Source organism: Sciurus carolinensis, chromosome 12 (assembly GCF_902686445.1).
Source record: "Sciurus carolinensis chromosome 12, mSciCar1.2, whole genome shotgun sequence".
NCBI classification, from domain to species: Eukaryota; Metazoa; Chordata; class Mammalia; order Rodentia; family Sciuridae; genus Sciurus; species Sciurus carolinensis.
The window spans coordinates 31553639-31572608 of NC_062224.1; the positions used below are offsets into that span (position 1 = coordinate 31553639).

General features: G+C 38.5%; 1 protein-coding gene and 1 pseudogene across 13 annotated transcripts; both read left to right on the forward strand.

The window, feature by feature from the left end:
• The first annotated feature begins 2845 nt into the window (after positions 1–2845).
• Positions 2846–12617, forward strand: LOC124961903 (cuticle collagen 2-like). 13 transcript variants are annotated; one of them, XR_007104361.1, is made up of 5 exons: positions 2846–3407; positions 4073–4146; positions 5135–5338; positions 10204–10314; positions 11749–12617. XR_007104361.1 is itself a non-coding variant. In XM_047520953.1 (4 exons), the coding sequence occupies exons 1-3, from the start codon at positions 2861–2863 to the stop codon at positions 10276–10278; spliced, it is 696 nt and encodes a 231-aa protein (XP_047376909.1). In that variant the 5' UTR covers positions 2846–2860; the 3' UTR covers positions 10279–10314; positions 11746–12617. The 13 variants fall into 13 exon arrangements, 6 of the variants coding, with proteins under 6 accessions (XP_047376909.1, XP_047376910.1, XP_047376911.1 ...); XR_007104362.1 differs by having other exon boundaries at positions 11826–12617; XR_007104363.1 differs by having other exon boundaries at positions 12292–12617.
• A 3597-nt stretch (positions 12618–16214) lies between these two features.
• Positions 16215–16963, forward strand: LOC124961185 (soluble calcium-activated nucleotidase 1-like; annotated as a pseudogene).
• The last annotated feature ends 2007 nt before the right edge of the window (positions 16964–18970 follow it).

Genomic DNA, 18970 nt, shown 5'->3' on the forward strand with positions numbered 1-18970 from the left:
ATAATCTTCCAAATGTTTTTCAGTAGAATTCAAATTAAATATATCACAGGTGATATGTAAATACCATAATTCTCATATGCCCATCTTGACTGACTTTCTACTATTCTTATGAAGGAGACTGGTAAGTAAAATGGCCAGAAAGCACATACACATACCTCTACCACTTCAGCACCAGGATTCTAGATTGACCTTCATCTAACCTATACACCTTGCTGTTTCATCATCATTTGGGGCCATAAAATAGAAAAGAAAACATTATACCAACATTATAGTTTACATGTTGTTAAAGTTTACTGAGTTTTTGTGATTTGGACATTATTTAATTTTGCAGAATTTTTTCTGGCTCTTGCTACTAATCATCCTTCTGCTCTTAGGCTCACAGTAACTAATTGATCTTTGTTTATTCTGTCCAAGTTGGATCCTCTGGATAGCCATTACCTTTTCCTCAAGGGAGCAAGGGTGGCTTTCCTTAATGATGAAATTTTGGAATTTGTCAAATGTACAACAGGGAAAATATCTTTATATCCTTTTCTTTTTTGGACTTGAGTTTCCAACTTGAAATTTACCTTGTACTCTAGTTATAAATTCTTTCATTATGATAATAAGAACAAAAATTAGCCATTAACTTTCCTCGAGTATGCCAGTGTTCCAAATGTCTTGCAGGTATTTGTTTAAATGTTAAAACAATCTAGGAGATTTAAGAATTATTATCCCTGTTTCACAGTTGAAGAAATTAAAGGATAGCAAGTGACAGAACCAGAGTCATACCCAGAAAGTCTCCCTCCTTTCAGAGTTGGAAATAAACCATAATATTATGTGGAAGATGGTTTGGCTTTCTCTTTAACTGGACACTACACATGTCACCTTCAGAGGCTGCACACTTTACTCCTATGATAGTATCATTGCACAAAATGTTTCACAGAACAGTTGATTTTTAGAAATATTGGTGCTAAGAAATCTTCATCAAATGAGGATACATCTGGATTTTTAAAAATAGACGTCATTTAGTTGGGCATGGTTGTACATTTGTATAATCTCAGCTACTCTGGAGGCTAAGGCAGGATTGTAAGTTCAAGGCCGGCCTCAGCAACTTAGTGAAACCCTGTCTCAAAAAAAAAAAAAAAAAAAAAAGGAGGGGGAGGGGGTCTAGGGAAGGGCTGTAGATCAGTGGTAAAGTGCACCTGGGTTCAATCCCTAGTACCACCAAAAAAAGAAAAAAAAAAGTATTAGAGACAAATCTAGTGAATGAAGTCAGATCATTCCAGTTTTGGTGAAATAATGAGAAGTTTCTCTGTGAGAAGGAGAAAGCAGTTCCAAAAACAAAGGTCCAAAATTCTCTCGAGAAGGATCAACTTCTCTTAAGAATTGATTTTATTTCTAAGATGACTGTTTGAAATGCAGTTGTGCTTCATAAGTTTCAATGTATTGGATAAAAATGTTCTTGTATGATAACTTTTGTGTGAAGGGATTTATATACCTTTACATTTGTATTCATCAAACATCATACATTATGTTTTGTCAAATGTGTGTAGTTATATATGTGTGATGTGTGCAAAGTTCAGTCCCTTTTAGGAGTAATGACAGATTTATTTCAAAGGTTTAAAATAGTAATATTTAAGGCTGGGGATGTAGATCAGTGGTAGAGCACTTGCCTAGCATGTGCAAGGCCCTGGGTTCAATCCCCAGCACCCCAAACAAAAGAGAAAAAAAAAAAGTAATACGTAATGAGAGCACTAAATGTGTTGCATGTTAAGGAGCTTTCAGAACTCTTTCATGTAGTAAATGTAGTAGTCTAAAATATTTTGATATAAATATTTTTCAAATAATTTTTTTTATTTTCTTATTTAAAAAGTTATGACCCTAGGATAACATGAGATGAGAACAGTAGAAAACACCATATAGCTATTACGAATGATAGCCAGGCATGGTAGCATTCACCTACTCTTAGGGGCTCAGGGAGGCTAAGGCAGGAAGATCACAAGTTCAAAGTCAGCCTCAGCAACTTAGGAAGACCCTAAGCAATTTAGCAAGACCCTTTCTCAAAATAAAAAAAAATACACTAAAAATACTGGGGATGTGGCTCCATGGTTAAGTGCCCCTGGGTTCAATTCTCAGTAACCCCCAAATAAACAAATACAATTAGTTAGCATGTTTTGAATCTTACATGTAGAATATAGGCTGACTGTTTGTCCTGTGTTAATTCTCTCAAACCACCTCTACTCATCCCATGACAAGCTGATTTTAATCTATTTGACAAATCCCTGGATCAGGTTGAAATATGACATGTTTATATGAAATATGTTAAATTTTCCAAAATAAAAAAATTCTTCCCATGAGGAAAATTGCTTTCAGCAAAATCCACACCATTCTATTGATAAGTCTGGTACAGGACTTGGTATACTGTCCAAATAATGTTATTAGTTACATGTCAATTCCATTTTGAACATCTTAACGAGTCTTTGCTGTCAGAATTTAAGCATTTGAATATATTTTCAGGTCCCAAAAAATCTAACTCATACACACTTAAATTTTGTTTTGAAATATCCATTTACTTCAAGTTTCTTCAGGAAGAAGGATCACAGTAACTTATCCTGTGGGAGCTGCAGAGCATTTGCGTGAAGGGCTGGGACTGCCTGGCATTGGGAAAGGGGGACTGAGCTTGAAGGGTGCTATCTTCTGAGTTCTCTCTTGGGGAAGGCGGGGTTGGGGTCGGCTCTGGCGCTGTCACCACCTCTAGACGTCACCACTGCTCCCCGAAAGCTCTATCTAAGCAGCAGTCCAGCACCGAGGCTCGAGTCCAGACGCTGTATCCGCGGTGATGACATCCCTACTGCAGGCCTAGCAGCGTTCAGCCATTTCGATGCCCAACGGGGTAGTGCACACCCGCCGGGCCAAGTGCTGCCCACAGCCATCTCCTCTCATGGCAGGATCGGGGCCCAGAGCCTGGCAGGAGCTCCAGGACCGCCCGGCCCGAAGGAACGCAGCCGGGGGCGGGACCTCGCGGGCAGCGTGCCCGTCACGCACGCCGCGCGGGGGCGGGGCCCTGGCGCCCACGGGAAGTGCTGCGGGGCGGGCGGTCGGCCTTAGCCGCTTGGCTTCGTGGCCCTTTAGGTGGCCGGCTACTCGCCCACCTACAAAAAGCCGCCGGAGACAGTGCGGCTCCGACGGAAAAGGTCCCGGAGCCAAGAAGCCGCCGCCTCCCGGTCTCCCCAGCTGCGGAGCCGACGCCTCGCCGCGCCGCCCTGGCGGCCGTGCTGCCCCTCAGGCCCCTCCCGGCCGCCGGCGGCAGAGTGGGCGGTCCGACCGCGGCCCGCAGGAACCTCTCCGCCCGCCTGGACAAGCGGCTGCGTGTCGTTATGGACGCCCGGGACGGGCTGCCCCGCGGCCAGCAGGCGGCGCCGGGCTCGGTGAGTGTCTTCGTGCCTGCTGGGCGAAGGGCTTTCGTCCTTCATGGTAGGGCCTGCTGCGAATTAGGGATGGAAAGTTCTGGGGTGCGGGGCAGGGAAATGGGCGCGAAGCGTTCCTGTCGCCGCGGCCTGAGGGAGCCCCGAGCCCTGGGGACGGCTGCTCCTGAAAGGCGGGGTTTGCGGAGGCTGCCCGGCTGCGGATGTGCTGCCGCTGTGCGCCGCCTCAGCTCTGGTAGACGTGACTGCAGGTCTGCCGTGGACGTCCATCCGCGGAAGGCATCCCGAGGGCAGCGTGGACGGACAAAGCCCCGACCGCCTTCCCACAGTGCTTCTTGCGCAAAGCTACCCAGAGTGGAGGAGTGTTGAGGATAAATCTGTTCAGACTTCACGAGCATTTTTCTTTCTTTGAAGTCTTTTGGGTCTTTCGGCTTAAGGTTTGTATGGTCAGTTACTATCGCAAAACTGACCTTTTTCCCCTGTTAGTTTTAATATTAAAGTTCAGACCCAAAGTGAAAAACTGCTAGGATTGATTTGGGTGTGTATTAATTTGTGTGCACTGGCATTTACTGAGAAGGTAGTTTGCCAGGTGAGCCTGTCTACACATTTAAAGCAAACTTCAGCATCATTAACGTTTTAAAAGGACAATTTTCTTAACCCGTTTTTAGATACTACTCAAGAAAATGATTTGCCATGGGAAGAGAAGTCATCTGAAAGAACAACAGTTACTGAACTACCCCAGGTAATACTTTTTAAGTATCATTAGCATGTGTATTCGTATGCTTCTCAGAAGCAGTCTGCTTGAAAAATAGTTTTGCAGAGAAGCTTGAAAGTGATTATCTTTACCAGAGTTGAATAGATGGCATCAGCCAAAATAAAGGACTTGGTGTGTTACAGTAAGAATTGCTGTAATGGTCACCAGCAGGAAAGTAGGCATAGTAGGTGAGAGTTGTTGGTTGCCCTTTACCCTCATTCTTTTTTGAGCTCATCACTCAGAGGAACCCCTCCATATTAAGGTACTTCTTCAACTTGATCCTTTATTAAATCTTCAAAACAAATCCTCCAGTTACCTCCACAAGTTGTGGCATAGCACCCAACCTTGCTGTCCACTTCCCCAACAACACCTACAAGTACTTATGTTGGGATCATTTGGTAAATGTATGATTGTTCCTAATGGGAACAGGTTATCAAAATGCCACAAGACTCAATCTCCCCTCTTTGCCTAAGAACACCTTGCCTAAAAGAATTCTTGTAATTTGAATGATATTGACTTGAAAAGACAGCAAAGTGGGTTAATGGTAGATTTTTGAGATCAGAAAATGTTTCTTAAATATGGCCTTTAAGGGTCCCTAAAGTTACCTGCAGGAAAAGCAGCTTAGCCCAAGTTCCAGTTTCAAAGGCTTTAGGTACTTTTTCAGACATTGGGAAGGTTTGTACTTTGATAGCAACATCTGTAGTACTCTATAAAGTGTAAGTTCTTTTTAGTAAAACCTAAAAAGTGAAATATGCTCCATTCCATCAAGTTTTTGCCTCTTAGAGGAAACTACTATTAATAGATTAATTTAGCTCCTTCCAGAATTTTTCAGTATGTGCTATATTTTAATGATATTTAGTATACAGTTCATATAATTTTGCTATTCAGAGACTGTGACTATGTTAATAAAATCTTTAGATTGAAGGGTTTTTCTTGAAACTCTGATTTTTGTGTTGTTTTCTTTTTCTTTTGAAAGGCTTCATACCTATCATTCTCTGAATCAGATAGTCTGGCCTCAGAAAATACTGAGTTAACTTGTGGACTGGAGTATTAAAACTGGACTCCTTGTCACCTCTTCTCAACCCTTTACCTGGGCAGATCATTTGAAAGTGCAGGAAGAGGCTCAAGGTCTTGTCCAGCATTGTAGAGAACAGAAGTTACTTTGCCTCAAAGTATAAAGGTAATTCTGAAATAAATAACTGTATTTTAAAGTAGCAGATTAAGTATAAAATGCTTCTGTAAAAGATTTCTTTCTGTTAAGTTTTTCTTCTAATATCTAAAGACACAAAGAATTGGGGAATTTTGTTTCTTCCAAATGGTGCTTTCATACACATTTTTAATTGATTGTGTAACAGCCCTTTAAATTTAGATACCTATCCTGAAAATTAGGCAGTGGTGCAGGTAGGAAGTGTTTGTACAGTTGTAGATGGACATAATCCCTTTATTTTATTTATTTGTTTTTATGTGGTGCTGAGGATCCAACCCAGGGTCTCCCATATGCTAAGTGAGCACTTTGCCCCTGAGCCACACCCTGGCCCCAAACCATTCTTTTCTAAAGCTTCTTTAGAAAAAAAAAAAAAAAAAGGGAAATGAAAAGCAATTGACTTAGTTATAAGAGCAGATGAATTTCACTGATTTTTTCTCATAGGATATAGTCTTTTTAAATATGCACTCATGTTGCTGCCTAGACTGGTTCTAGAGAAACACAGCTTCATCAACTCAAACTAGGTGAAACAAGATTACTTAAAATTTGCTATATCTTTTTCAGTAAGCATGAATTGTCATATCCATTATCAGTGTTCACTGACTACTTCTGAAAGTGTCTTTATGGGGTACAGGGATTAAATGTAGCATAGTGCTCTCTACACAAACATATTTCTACCACTTATGATAAAAAAGTTTTTGTTAAGGATAGTAGAGACAGGACTGTTGTCATCTATGTTATTTGTGTGTTCCTTCTGATATGTGTTTTTATTTTGCTGCAAATGAATTTCCAGTTTTGCCAGACCATTTGTTGAAGAAGCTATCTTTTCTCCATTGTGTGTTTTTGGCACCTTTGTCTAGTATGAGATGACTGACTTATGTGGGTTTGTTTCTGTGTCTTCTATTCTGTACCATTGGTCTACCTGCCTATTTTGGTGCCAGTACCATGCCATTTTTGTTACTATGGCTTTGTAGTATAGTTTAAGGTCTGGTATTGTGATGCCTCCTGTTTCACTATTCCTGTTAAGGATTGCTTTGGCAATTCTGGGTCTCTTATTTTTACAAATGAATTTCACTATTGGTTTCTCTATTTCTATGAAGGACATTGGGATTTTAATTGGAATTGACTTGAATCTGTACAATGCTTTTGGTAGTATGTCCATTTGGACAATATTAATTCTGCCAATCCAAGAACATGAGAGATCTTTTCATCTTCTAAGGTTTTCATTAATTTCTTTCTTTAGTGTTCTGTAGTTTTCATTGTAGGGGTCTTTTACCTCTTTTGTTAGATTAATTCCCAACTATCTTTTGTGTGTGTGTGTGCTCTAATTTAAGATCCTCTTGTACCCAATTTTGATATGAACATTAAAGAAAAGCAAATATTTAGATTCTATAGCACACTTATTTCTCTGTAGCTATGCACAAATGAGTCTGTATGTAAACCCACTAAAAATATGTAAGTGTAACCCAGGTATAGGGAAGTGTATGTGAATTAACATAACTCAGATGTTTGTGCTTAGAAAAGATGGTTGACCCCATTCTACACATGGACATAAGAAACTCCATCACTTTTACTGTTTGCATGTTATACTCTCAGCTCTTTAGGATGCTTTCTATTGTGGTTTGAATCTGAAATAGATAAAGCATTAGGCAATGCAGTAATGTTCAGATGTGAGAAATTGGATTATGTGAGCTCAGAACTCATCAGTGGATTAATTTATTTGATAGATTAATCATTTGAATGGGTGGCAGGTAGGACCGGTAGGCAGGGTGGAAGGTAGGACATGACTGGAAGAAGTAGGTCACTGTTGTGGCCTTGGAAGTGATATCTGGCCCTGGCCCGTTCCTCTTCCTTTCTTCCTGCTTCCTGGCTGTCATAAGCTGAGCAGCTTTCCTCCTCCACACCCTTGCACCATTATGTTCTCCCTCACCTCAGGCCCACAGCAAAGGATTTTGCTAACCATAGACTAAGACCTCTGAAACTGAGAATAGACTTTCCCTCTTGTAAGTTGTTCTTGTCAAGTGTTTTGGTCAAGTGATGAAAAGATGACATGCTTGCCTAATAAGTATGGGGTGACTCGTTGCTTCCCATGTGCACACACAGTTCTTCACATTTCATTTCCCATATTACCATATCGCCCTTACCCCTTTAATTTTCTCAGCTGTCTGCATTACCATTTTCACTTCCTTGCACTTACATGGACACCAACCACTGCAGTCTGTTGTGTGTTAGTCCCTGCTCTTCCATTGAAATTCTCTTAGTGTGATCCAAGAGATTGTCCCCTTGCCTTTCTAACCCCTCCTCTTGTAATATTTGACCCTCCTGACATTTCTCTCCATGATCTCACACATGTCTTGTGACATGACTCTATTTATTCAACATGTACCTTTCCGGGCCCTCCTTATTTTCCTCATTGTATTAATGTCTCAGTGCCTTAAGAGATCAAAGACATGTTTCTGTTGCACTCGATATTGTGTTTCTCAATCTTGTATCCCCACAATCAGGGCAACTTCTCTGAGTTCCATGGCAGAGGGAAAAAGATTGTTCAACAGAGAATAAATATGTTCCTAAAGCTTTTGCCACTTTTTTCCATTGGCCAATGTAAGTCATATACCCAAGTCTGACTCCCACATTGTAGGGATATAACATACTCTTCCCAGGAGTGTTGGAAAAGCAGATATTGGTGATTAATACTACCATATCCACAGTCTCCTTTTGCTCACCTGCTACATGTTGGTGGTTTCTGCCTTGACCTTGATTTCATATTTCATAAATCATAAAGCTCTCTTTGTGTGTGTGTGTGTGTTTAATAACCAGGATCCAAAATCCTTTTGGAAGCTGAAGATTCCAAAATCTTTATGAACAATTTTAATCTCTCTTCTAAATAAGTTACTTTGTCTAAGAGTACTTTCTTCTGAATTTGGCAATTTCTGGGATAATTACCATTTGGCCATGTGGAAAAGTAAGGGAGATTGATGAGGCTGAACTAGCAATAGGCAAGAGAGGAATTGGGAGGTTCCAAGGAAACATAAACAAATTCATCGGTTTGGCACGATAACTTTCTAAGTGGAAACTATGTTGTTCTATTTAGTCTTATCTGTAAAATTATGATAATAATGCCTACTTTTGTAGGGTGTTCATGAGGATTAAATAAATTTGTGTATATAAATACTGGAATGATCACTGGCTTACAGGGTATGATGTTATTCTTATATAGTATTTCAACCTCTGAATCATCAGAATCATATTCTGTAAATTGCTGCCCACACATTTAGGGGAAAATATAATAAATAATTATTATTTTAAGGGAAAATTTATTATCTTAAGGGAAAGAGAGTAAGTGATTAAATGAAATCACTGATTTTTTTTTTTTCACCTTGGAGTTTTCACATTGAAAATGTACTTTAGGCATTATCTAATCTTACTATCTTAGTCTTCATATGAGGAAAACAAGATCAGGAAAAGTGTAGCCACCTGCAAAGCCCATAGCTAGATGCAGGGTAAGCCAGTTCTAGCACTCAGTGCTTACAGTGTTCCACCCGTATACATTTCTCAGAGACCATATTGCCATTCTGTATATAAATCAAAAAATTCACAGGCAGAGATTCAAGCCACTGCCATCCAATCATAGCATAGGTTTTCTTTGGAGATACTCCATCTCTGGAATTTGACATGTCTCATTATAAGTGTTACCTCAAATGGAGTCATGTGCTGGAGAGTTTGTACTGTATTGAAAGAGGCCAAGATCTTGTATCAGGATCTGGTCTATTGGTTTGATTTGGAAAATTACAAAATAGCTTTCTAGTGCCGCACAAATTAGAGTTACTATAATTTAGTTCCTAAGAAAGCTGTATAAAATCAAATTATATTGCATTGCTGTTGCTCTAGCTATCCTTAAAAATATTCCTTTTTGGGGCTGGGGAGATAGCTCAGTTGGTAGAGTGCTTGCCTTGTAAGCACAGGCCCTGGGTTCGATCCCCAGTGCCCCCCCCCAAAAAATATATTCCTTTTTTAAAAGAAAACCATATGAATATGTGGAAAAACTCAGAAATAGTCTTATGCAGCCAAATTTTCTGTTTGTTATAAAGAGAAAAGAATGTCTTGAATGTAATAAGTTGTTTGGGCAAATCTGTTTTTATCTTCTGTGTAGGTATCCTTAAAAATATTCCTTTTTTAAAAGAAAGCCATATCAATATGTGGAAAAACTCAGAAATAGTCTTATGCAGCCAAATTTTCCATTTGTTATAAACAGAAAAGAATGTCTTGAATGTAATAAGTTGTTTGGGCAAATCCATTTTCATATCCTATAACTGACTGTGCATTATATCCCTGTCTATTATGAACAACGTATAATTTAAGAGCAGTGGTTTGTGAAGAATGAGGCAAATGCCAAGGTTGGGAGGGAAGCCCAAATTATCCTGTTAACCAAATATGTCTTAAAATACTTTTAATTTTTCAAGAACCTTCTAATCTTTACATATTTGACTTGGCAGTGCTACAAAATCAAACTAATTTATTTGACTTAAAATATACACTTCATAAGGAAAAAAGGAGTTTACTTAGGAATTTTGTGGTGAGAAGGTTTCAGAGAAATCTATCAGAATCCAAGACCAAGAATTCAGATCCAAGAACTGAATTAATCAAAGGCTAAAATGGAAACTTAGATAGCAGAAGGAAATTTTATTGAGATGTTAACATTTACTTTCTGTTCATTCCAATAAAATTTTCAAAGTCTATAACATTAAGAATAAAAGGTCTTTGTATTTTTTTTTAATTTTGACTTTTCCATTCCAAGAAAACATTCAGTCTTTGTTTATTCTTTGCTTCTTTTGCATTTATAGGGCTTAAAAGCATTTCTTGGAGACAAGTCTTCCATCTTCCTAAGCAGGCACAGGAAGATTAGATACAGTGTGTGAGAATGGAAAATAGGAAGTTCTTTGCGGGGATGAGAGGTAAGAGCAGAAGAAAGATGTGACATTTTCCAAGGTTAGAAAAAGAACAGATGTCTGCCGTTTTTCAAAGGGTTGGAGAACTGTTTCCATGCTATACTGCTTTTATGTGCTGGTCTTCAGGGTCATGGCTGCATGCATGAGGGATCTAGAAAGGTGTTTTCAAGGTACCCAACACTAGCTTTAGCAAAATTTCCAGTGGTCAGTGCTAGACAGGATCAGCAGAAGTTCTGAGCCTGCAGACTTGGACAAGAGACACAGTGTTGGTGATCCCTATGCCCCAGAGATCATATAGTCCTTTTTATATGTTCTGTTCTATCTTACACAGTTGAGTTCAGTCAATCAATCAAACATCTTCAAAATAGAGAAGGAACCCCCAAAGTGACTGGGATTGAAATCCCCACCAGCCTAAGCTGGATTTGGAATTAAGTTCCCACCCAGTTTAAAGAGCATCTGTAAACAAGGACAGATGTTTGCAAAATGAATGACACTCCTCTAATACATGCATAGCATTAATAAGTGTAACTCTTTAAATTATATTTATGATGAGTTTGGGGGGTTAATTAGTAATAGATTCCTAGAAAAACAACTAAAAACAAAATATGTTAATAAAAGTTAATTAAGAATGTTGAAAATATTGATCTATCTCATTTTATTTTTGTTAATATTTTATTGGCTTTATTAAATTATAGATTCAATAGAATGGGTTTCACCATTTTAAGTGTATAGTTCAATGAGATTTTTTTTTAAACCTTTATTTTATTTATTTATTTGTATGCGGTTCTGAGGATAAAACCCAGTGCATCACATGTCCTAGGTGTTAGGTTCTTAGGCCAAAGTAACTCCATTTTGAAAATCAGCAGCTGCCCACTCTCTCATTAGGCCTGCCCCCAAAGAGTCCCTAAGTATGGAAACCACAACAAAGAGGCCAAACAACAATCACAGGACCATATGGGTTATTTTTTAACTACTTCATTGTACATGACTATGTAGTTAAGTTTTTTTTTTTTTTTTTTTTTTTTTCAGCAGGTTGCTGTGCCTTGCAGAAGGGCAGTCTGGCAGATATTCTCTGTCAATAAACCTTTGATTGAAAATAGAGCTGTGTTTCTCATGGATATTTGTATCAGCTACCCTAACACTAGGCAAGTGCTCTACCACTGAGCTACAATCCCAGCCCTAGTTCAATGAGTTTTGATGAAAATAAAACCACCACTACAATTAAGATATACATTTTGATTAACCCTCCCAAATTTCTTCCTGCCTTTTTGTGTTCAGTCTGTCTGTTCACCCTACCCCTTTGTAACCTTGGATCTGCTGCCCATCCCTAAGTAAGTCCTTTTTCTAGAATTTCATATGAAAGGAAACGTACAGTATGTGACTTATATCACTTATATCAGCACAACGCTTTGAAGATTTTTTTGTACATTTTATCACTAGTTCTATGGAGAGTTGTGAAGGATTTTGAATCTCACACCACTTGCATACCAACAAGTGAACCTGCCACCATTTCACAGATTTCAGCAGAAGACACAAGTCTACTAGGTCAGCGATGGGCGTTATTGCTCATGATACAGCAGAGAGCATGGGATTCATCATGTTCTCGCTTGTTCCCACGGCCTTCTCAGTCCCTAAGAGGAATGTGAGTTATGTCTGCCAGTGTGAAAAGGTACTGCTAGTGATACTACCAAGCTTTAACTATGTAGTAAGATGGTGTTTTTATTATTCTTGTGAGGAAATCAAGAGTGCTACAATACATTTCTGCTTCCCTGGGTTTCTTTTTTCATGCAGACATCCTAGAAAAGAGTCTGAGACAAAAGCGGTCAGAAGAAGTATAGAAACCAAGTTCATTCCTTTTTGTTGTTGCATGGTGTTCCATTATATGGATTCACCACTGCAATTCATTTATCCATTTGCCAGTCAATGGACATTCTGGTTGCTCCCAGGTTTTGGCTAACAAAGCTACCTGAATTATTTGTGTAGGTTTATTTGAACGGACATATTTCCTTTATCTTTGTGAACATCCAGTTGTGGGATTGCTTGGTCACATAGTATATGTTTAACTTTTTAATAAAGTGTCAAAATAGTTTGCAAAGTGGTTACCATCTACCATTTTACACTGACAAAAAGTGTTCAAATTTCAGTTGTTTCAGTTTTATGCCTGTACACATGTAAGTGATTTTCTTATTGTGGTTTTAATTTTATTTTCTTTAAGAACTGATGATGTTGAGTATCTTTTCATGTTTTTAGTTGCCAGCTTGTACCATCGTTGATTAAGTTTCTCTTTCAAATTCTTTTTTTTTTTTTAAATCTGGTTAATTATTTTTTTTTTTTTTTTTTTTTTGTGGTGCTGGGGATTTGAACCCAATCACTCTACCAACTGAGCTATATCCCTAGCACTAAATTTTCAAACAAATACTGAATTGTAAGTATTGACAGAGACTCTCTCCTTCAACAGACTGTAGACATGTTCCTTTAAATACTTTTTCCCCTAGGCCTTGTCCTTAGGCCCTGTTTTTTGCCTGCCCTATCCAGTTGCAGCAATAAAACTGCTAAGGTAGTTTAGAGAGAATACTCCTGCTTGATGCATTGTGAAACTTTTCCTCCCCACCTTTGATGTCTAAACCCTTGGTCTGTCTTCAGCAAGAATCCTGTTAAGTCCATTAGAAAGAATCTTCTATTCTTTTTTTTTTTTTTATTGTAAACAAATGGGATACATTTTGATTCTCTGTACATGGAGTAAAGGATTCTCTGTACATGGAGTGTAATCATAAATTTACACAGGGCAATGTTGTTTGATTCATTCTGCCATTTTTTCCCTTCCCCCCCACCCCACCCACCCCTCTTTTCCCTCTATACAGTCCTTCCTTCCTCCATTCTTGTCCCCCTCCCTAACTCTAACCCTAAACCTAACCCTAACCCTAACGCTAACCCCTCCCACCCCCCATTATATATCATCATCCGCTTTTCAGCGAGATCATTCGTCCTTTGGTTTTTTTGAGATTGGCTTATCTCACTTAGCATGATAGTCTCCAATTTCATCCATTTGCCTGCAAATGCCATAATTTTATCATTCTTTATGGCGGAATAATATTCCATTGTATATATATGCCACAGTTTCTTTATCCATTCATCAATTGAAGGACATCTAGATTGGTTCCACAATCTGGCTATGGTGAATTGAGCAGCAGTGAACATTGATGTGTCTCTTCTTAGTAATTTTACATCCATTGACCGTCACTCTGCTCGTTGACTGCAAATCTCCACCTATCTTTTCTGTGTTTGTAGTTGAATATCTCTTCTCATTATGATAGTTCTGACATCTATTGCAGTGGGCTTGAATAAAGTCTTCCTTACTGTATCAACAGGTGTCAGAATAACTTTTTTTAAACAGTTTTCTTTATATAATATGAATGAAAGTCCAATATCAGGTGCATATTTTTGGAAATACTTTCTCTAGGTCTATTGCTTGCATTTTCATTTTCTTAGCATTGGTTTCTGGAGCATAAAACATTTTATTATAAAGTCCAATTTATGGATATTTTCTCATATAGTTCAAGGTTTTTTGTGTCCTATGAGAAATATTTACCTAATTTCAGTTCACAAAGATTTTTCTCCTGTTTTCTTAAAGAAATTTTGTAATTTTGATTCCTACATTTAGGTTTATAATCAAATTTATTTATAGGATTTTGTATTTACTTGTGGCCTAATTTTATATGTGGTGTGAAGTAATATTTGAGATTCTTTCCTCTCCTCTTTATTCTTTTCTCTTTATTTATATAGGTATCTAGTTCTTCCAGTGGCATTCAATATAACATTTTTTTCCCCATTAAAGCACTTGAAAACTTGTGTCAAATAACAATGTAAGTATGGTCTGTTTCTGGACTCTTTTTTTGCTCCATTAATCTACTTGTTTATCTTGATTTTACTATTACACTGTCATGATTACTGTTGTATTGTGGTTTTAAAAGTCATTCACCATTGGTATTTCTCACTTTTTTTCAGCCACTTTAGGTTCAATGAGTTGCCATAAAAAATTAAAAACAGCTTCTCATATTTCCTGCTGAAATTATGATTGTAGTTGTATTGGATCAATTTTAAAGACATCTTTGCAGTATTGTGTTAATACTTTTGAAATCATATTGATACTGAGTCCTTTGTCTAACATCTTTTAACATCATACATGTTAAAATACATAAGGAAATTAGAAGAAAATGAATTGATTAATAAATTCCAGAAAAAAAAACTGAACACAACTTTGTTTTTAGTTTTTATTAATCATTGAATTGTGATACAATGCTATATATTCACCGTGTATTCACTAACCATTTACAAGGCTATGTATTCACTAACCATTTCCCTCTTACTCTGGACACACAAGAAGACTACAATTACAGGTGTCCCTTGAGCTTGATCATATGACCCATTCTGCCCATTGAAATATGAGTACAGTAGTCGCCACTTGAAACCACTTTCCAAGACTCCCACCAACTTGGACACGCTCCCCTAGGAATTGCTAAAGAGGAAAGAGAGACACATCTACCTTATTTAAGCCAATACATTTTGCATCTCTGATATAGCAGCAAAGTAATTAACTTAATAAATATATTATACATAAAGAAGGGGCAGTATTTTATTTGTTTTTGTAACCCCACTGTGCCTTAGCCCAGTGGTTTATATTGAATATGCTTTCAATAGCAGTCTATTAAATCAATATTGAAAAAATGAATTTCATGTGTAATGTTAGTCTTGAGAGAAATATTTTTGTTAATATTTAATTTGTTTTAAAGATATATTGCCCAGGCTGGCCTTGAACTCCAGAGCTCAAACAATTCTCCTGCCTCACCCTCCCAACCATTTGGGACTACAAATATGCATCAGTGCACCCAGTTCTGAGATAAATGTTTTAAGACTTAAAATTCCATATAACTTTTGTTTTTTAAGTGGCATCAAATTAAATATGTCCTACTAATGTAGTGTTGACACATTATAATGTTTCTAAAATTGAAGTTGATAATATAAAAAGTGCAAGAAGGGAATGATTTATAAAGGTAGTTTATAAAAACAAGTAATGCTTTATTTGTTTTTAGTTTTCTTATTATAGAGTCATAAAATAATGCAATTAAAGGTGAATTGTGGATCAACCATTTTAACATTTGGTATTTCCTTCCAGGAAAAGTTATCAACTCCCAAGTAAGCTAAAATATAGCTATAGAAATTAACTGGATACATATGTTTCATGTAAATTAGTCAATAGAATCATATTTAAAAGTTCAGATTCATTCCCCATAAGGAAAGAAATTGATTCCTTGATGAGTATATCTGCTCAAGACAATTTATAAATCCATCCTGCATTCCTTTGAAAATTAGCAGTGAGAAAAAATAGAATTATATTTTAAAATGCAACTTATCATTAGTCACTGTAATTAACATAAAGAACTACTTCAAACTTTTTACAGCAGAGAGATCAATACAATTTCATATTGTTTCATAAATACTATTTTGAAATGTTGTGTTGCTGCTCATGGCTAAATTACTACTTTAATGTCATTCTTTCTGATACCAAAGCTTTGGAGAAAAGTCTTTTTAAAAAATACAGGTGTGAGCCGGGCGCGGTGGTGCAGCCTGTAATCCCAGCGGCTGGGGAGGCTGAGAGAGGAGAATTGTGAGTTCAAAGCTAGCTCAGCAATGGTGAGGTGCTAAGCAACTTAGTGAGACCCTGTCGCTAAATAAAATACAAAATAGGGCTGGGGATGCGACTCAGTGGTAAAGTGCCCCTAAGTTCAATCCCCAGTACAAAAAAAAAAAAAAAGGTGTGGACCCCTGCTGGTCCAGCCCTGTGCAGTGAGGCCGCCGCCTACAGGTACTGGAGCCAGGCTGCAGCCAGCCTCCTGGTGCTCAGTCTGATGCCCATCCAGCCCACTGACCACAGGGAATGGAATGAGCGGATGCACTCCCTCTGGATAAGTGTGGGGGGGGGCTTCCTGTGCTGACGTCCCTGACCAAGGCTGCAGACTCCTCTCACCCCCTCCCCAGCTCCCGCTTCCACCCCTGATGGGGGGTGATCCTGACAGCCTTTGTGGGTGCTGCCCTCTTCTGGCTGCTGTACTCCCACCACCCGGCCCCAGGTAGTTCCCTCACTCATAATGCACCCAACTGGGGACTTGGCCAGACGCCTGCTGTCCACTACAATGACACCTACCCGCTGTCCGCCCCCCAGAGGACACCAGGCAGGCTTAGGTACCGAATTGCAGTCATTGCTGACCTGGACATAGAGTCCAAGGCCCTGGAGGAAAACACCTGGTTCAGTGACCTGAAGAAGGGCTATCTGACCCTGTCAGGCAGCGGGGACAAAGTGACCGTGCAGTGGGACAAAGATCATGGGATCCTGGAGTCCCACCTGGCACAAAAGGTGCGGGGCATGGAACTCTCCGATCTGGTCGTCGTTAATGGGAAACTTTACTCCGTGGACGACCGCACCGGGGTCATCTACCAGATCGAAGGCACCGAGGCTGTGCCCTCGGTGATTCTGTCTGATGGCGATGGGACCATGGAGAAAGGCTTCAAAGCCGAGTGGCTGGCAGTGAAGGATGAGCACATATATGTAGGCGGCCTGGGAAAGGAGTGGACCACCACCGACACCACTGACAGATAGTGTCAGTCCTGGCATGGGGCAAGAAAGAGGAGTTGACTGAAACAGGGCAGGGTTGGAGATGAGATCGCTGGTCAAACAAGTATACACACCAGCATATTCTTTCTCCACTGTGAGTATGTCTGGGTAAGAGGGGTCTGCCATATCCATGTCCACCTCTGTGCTTTGGGCAAGCCAGCAAAGTGACTTGTCTTTAATCTCCAGCACCCCCACATCTCCCTTCATACTTGACTCTATGTGGAATTGGAGTGTCAGCAAAATAAGAAACCCCATGGTTGAGCAACCCCACTTCTTATTCAAAGTTTTATTTCCTCCTTCATTTCTGACTTTGTTTTGAAAGTTCAGGAGTTTTAGACTAGGTACTTTTTATGTGTTGGATGGCATAACTTATTTTAAGTGAGCTGAAAGACAAACATAAGATGAAATAATTCTTAGTATAGGCATGTTCCATAGCTTCCAAAGTTAGTTATTTAATAAATAATATTTATGGACAACTTGGAGAGGATGAAGCATTTCATAATGCCTAACTATCTTGAGCCTATAACAACTGAACAGCAAGAGGGCACTTTACACTACTGCAATACAGTCATCATTGACTGACACCAAAGGCAAGACTCCAACCTTGTGGATATTAGTAAACACACAATTAACAGAAGAGGTGTTACTAGATTTAAAAATAAAATGTATTTTAAGGGAAATTTACATTATGGGAAATATAGTCTAAGGTATTCCATGTAAAGAGAGATTATAGATAAAGGAAATTAGCAACTGAACTATCTAAATAAATTTCATTAATGCAGTTTTCATGATAGAATATCCTTACCACATGCATTTTCCTAAAATGTATTCCCCTAAAAGTCACAGGGAGTTATATTTTGTGTTAAACCACATTTGTCTTTTAGGGGAAGGAGCCATATCAGGTTGATAGTGGTAATACTAGTTAGGAAAATCCAGGCAAATGAGTTGACAAATTCCCAAAATAGCAAATTGAAATTCCTTGACAAAATAGGCATAGAACTCTGGAGACATAACCCAAATCTGAAATGTATGAATTAAAATCCTGAGCCTATGAATAAAGTTCTAGAATGGATGGATTTCTGAGATACCAAAATGATTTTTTATTAATTCCTACCATAGAAAAGTCTTTTGAGTATGTTAGTGCTGCAAATGAGAAAACAATTCAGGGGGAATATACACACAAGAAATTTTACATTAAAAATAAAAGACTGATGTCAAGTAAACAAAAATGCTAAGCATGGTGGTATATGACTGTAATCCCAGTGACTCAGGAGATAGGAGTAGGAGGATCTCAATTTCAAGGTCAGACACAGCAACTTAGTTAGACTGTGTCTCAGGAAAAACAAATGTACCCTTGACACATCAATCTACACTTTAAAAAAGAAAGACAAAAAAAAAAAAAAAAAGAAAGAAAAACCTGAAAAATGCCAACCAAAATAAAAAAAAGGGGTGGGGATGTGGAACAGAGTTGTGGCATGTAAAAACAAATCCAAATAGCTATTTCTTTTAATAATTCAGAGAAGAATGTATTATTTTTCTCTGTGCAAATCTATATCCCCAAAGCCTGCCTATTCCTGACTACCTGCTGTCACCCCATTTATCCAACAGATATGACTGCCAGCACCTGTTTCTCCTGTTCTGTAGGTTTTCAAAACTAGTCATGCTTGGAAAGCTAAGTAGTTTGTTCCACCCTGATGTTGTGTCAAGTAGTTGAAGATGAACACATGTCCTGTGAAAATCTACTACGTACTTGAAATAAGAGAAAATTTCATCATGTGGTCACATGATTATCTTCCACAGAGGTTTTAAGGCCTGTCAATGCAGTGTTCAACACAAAGGATGCTAAAAGTGTCAGAGGCTACATCTTCACCAATTAGTAAAAAAGTAATATCATGGTTTTAAATGCAAAACATATGAACATTTTAGTCCTAGTATTGTGAAATACAGATTAAGCATTCTGATTTAAAGATAAAAAACACATTTCAATGTTAA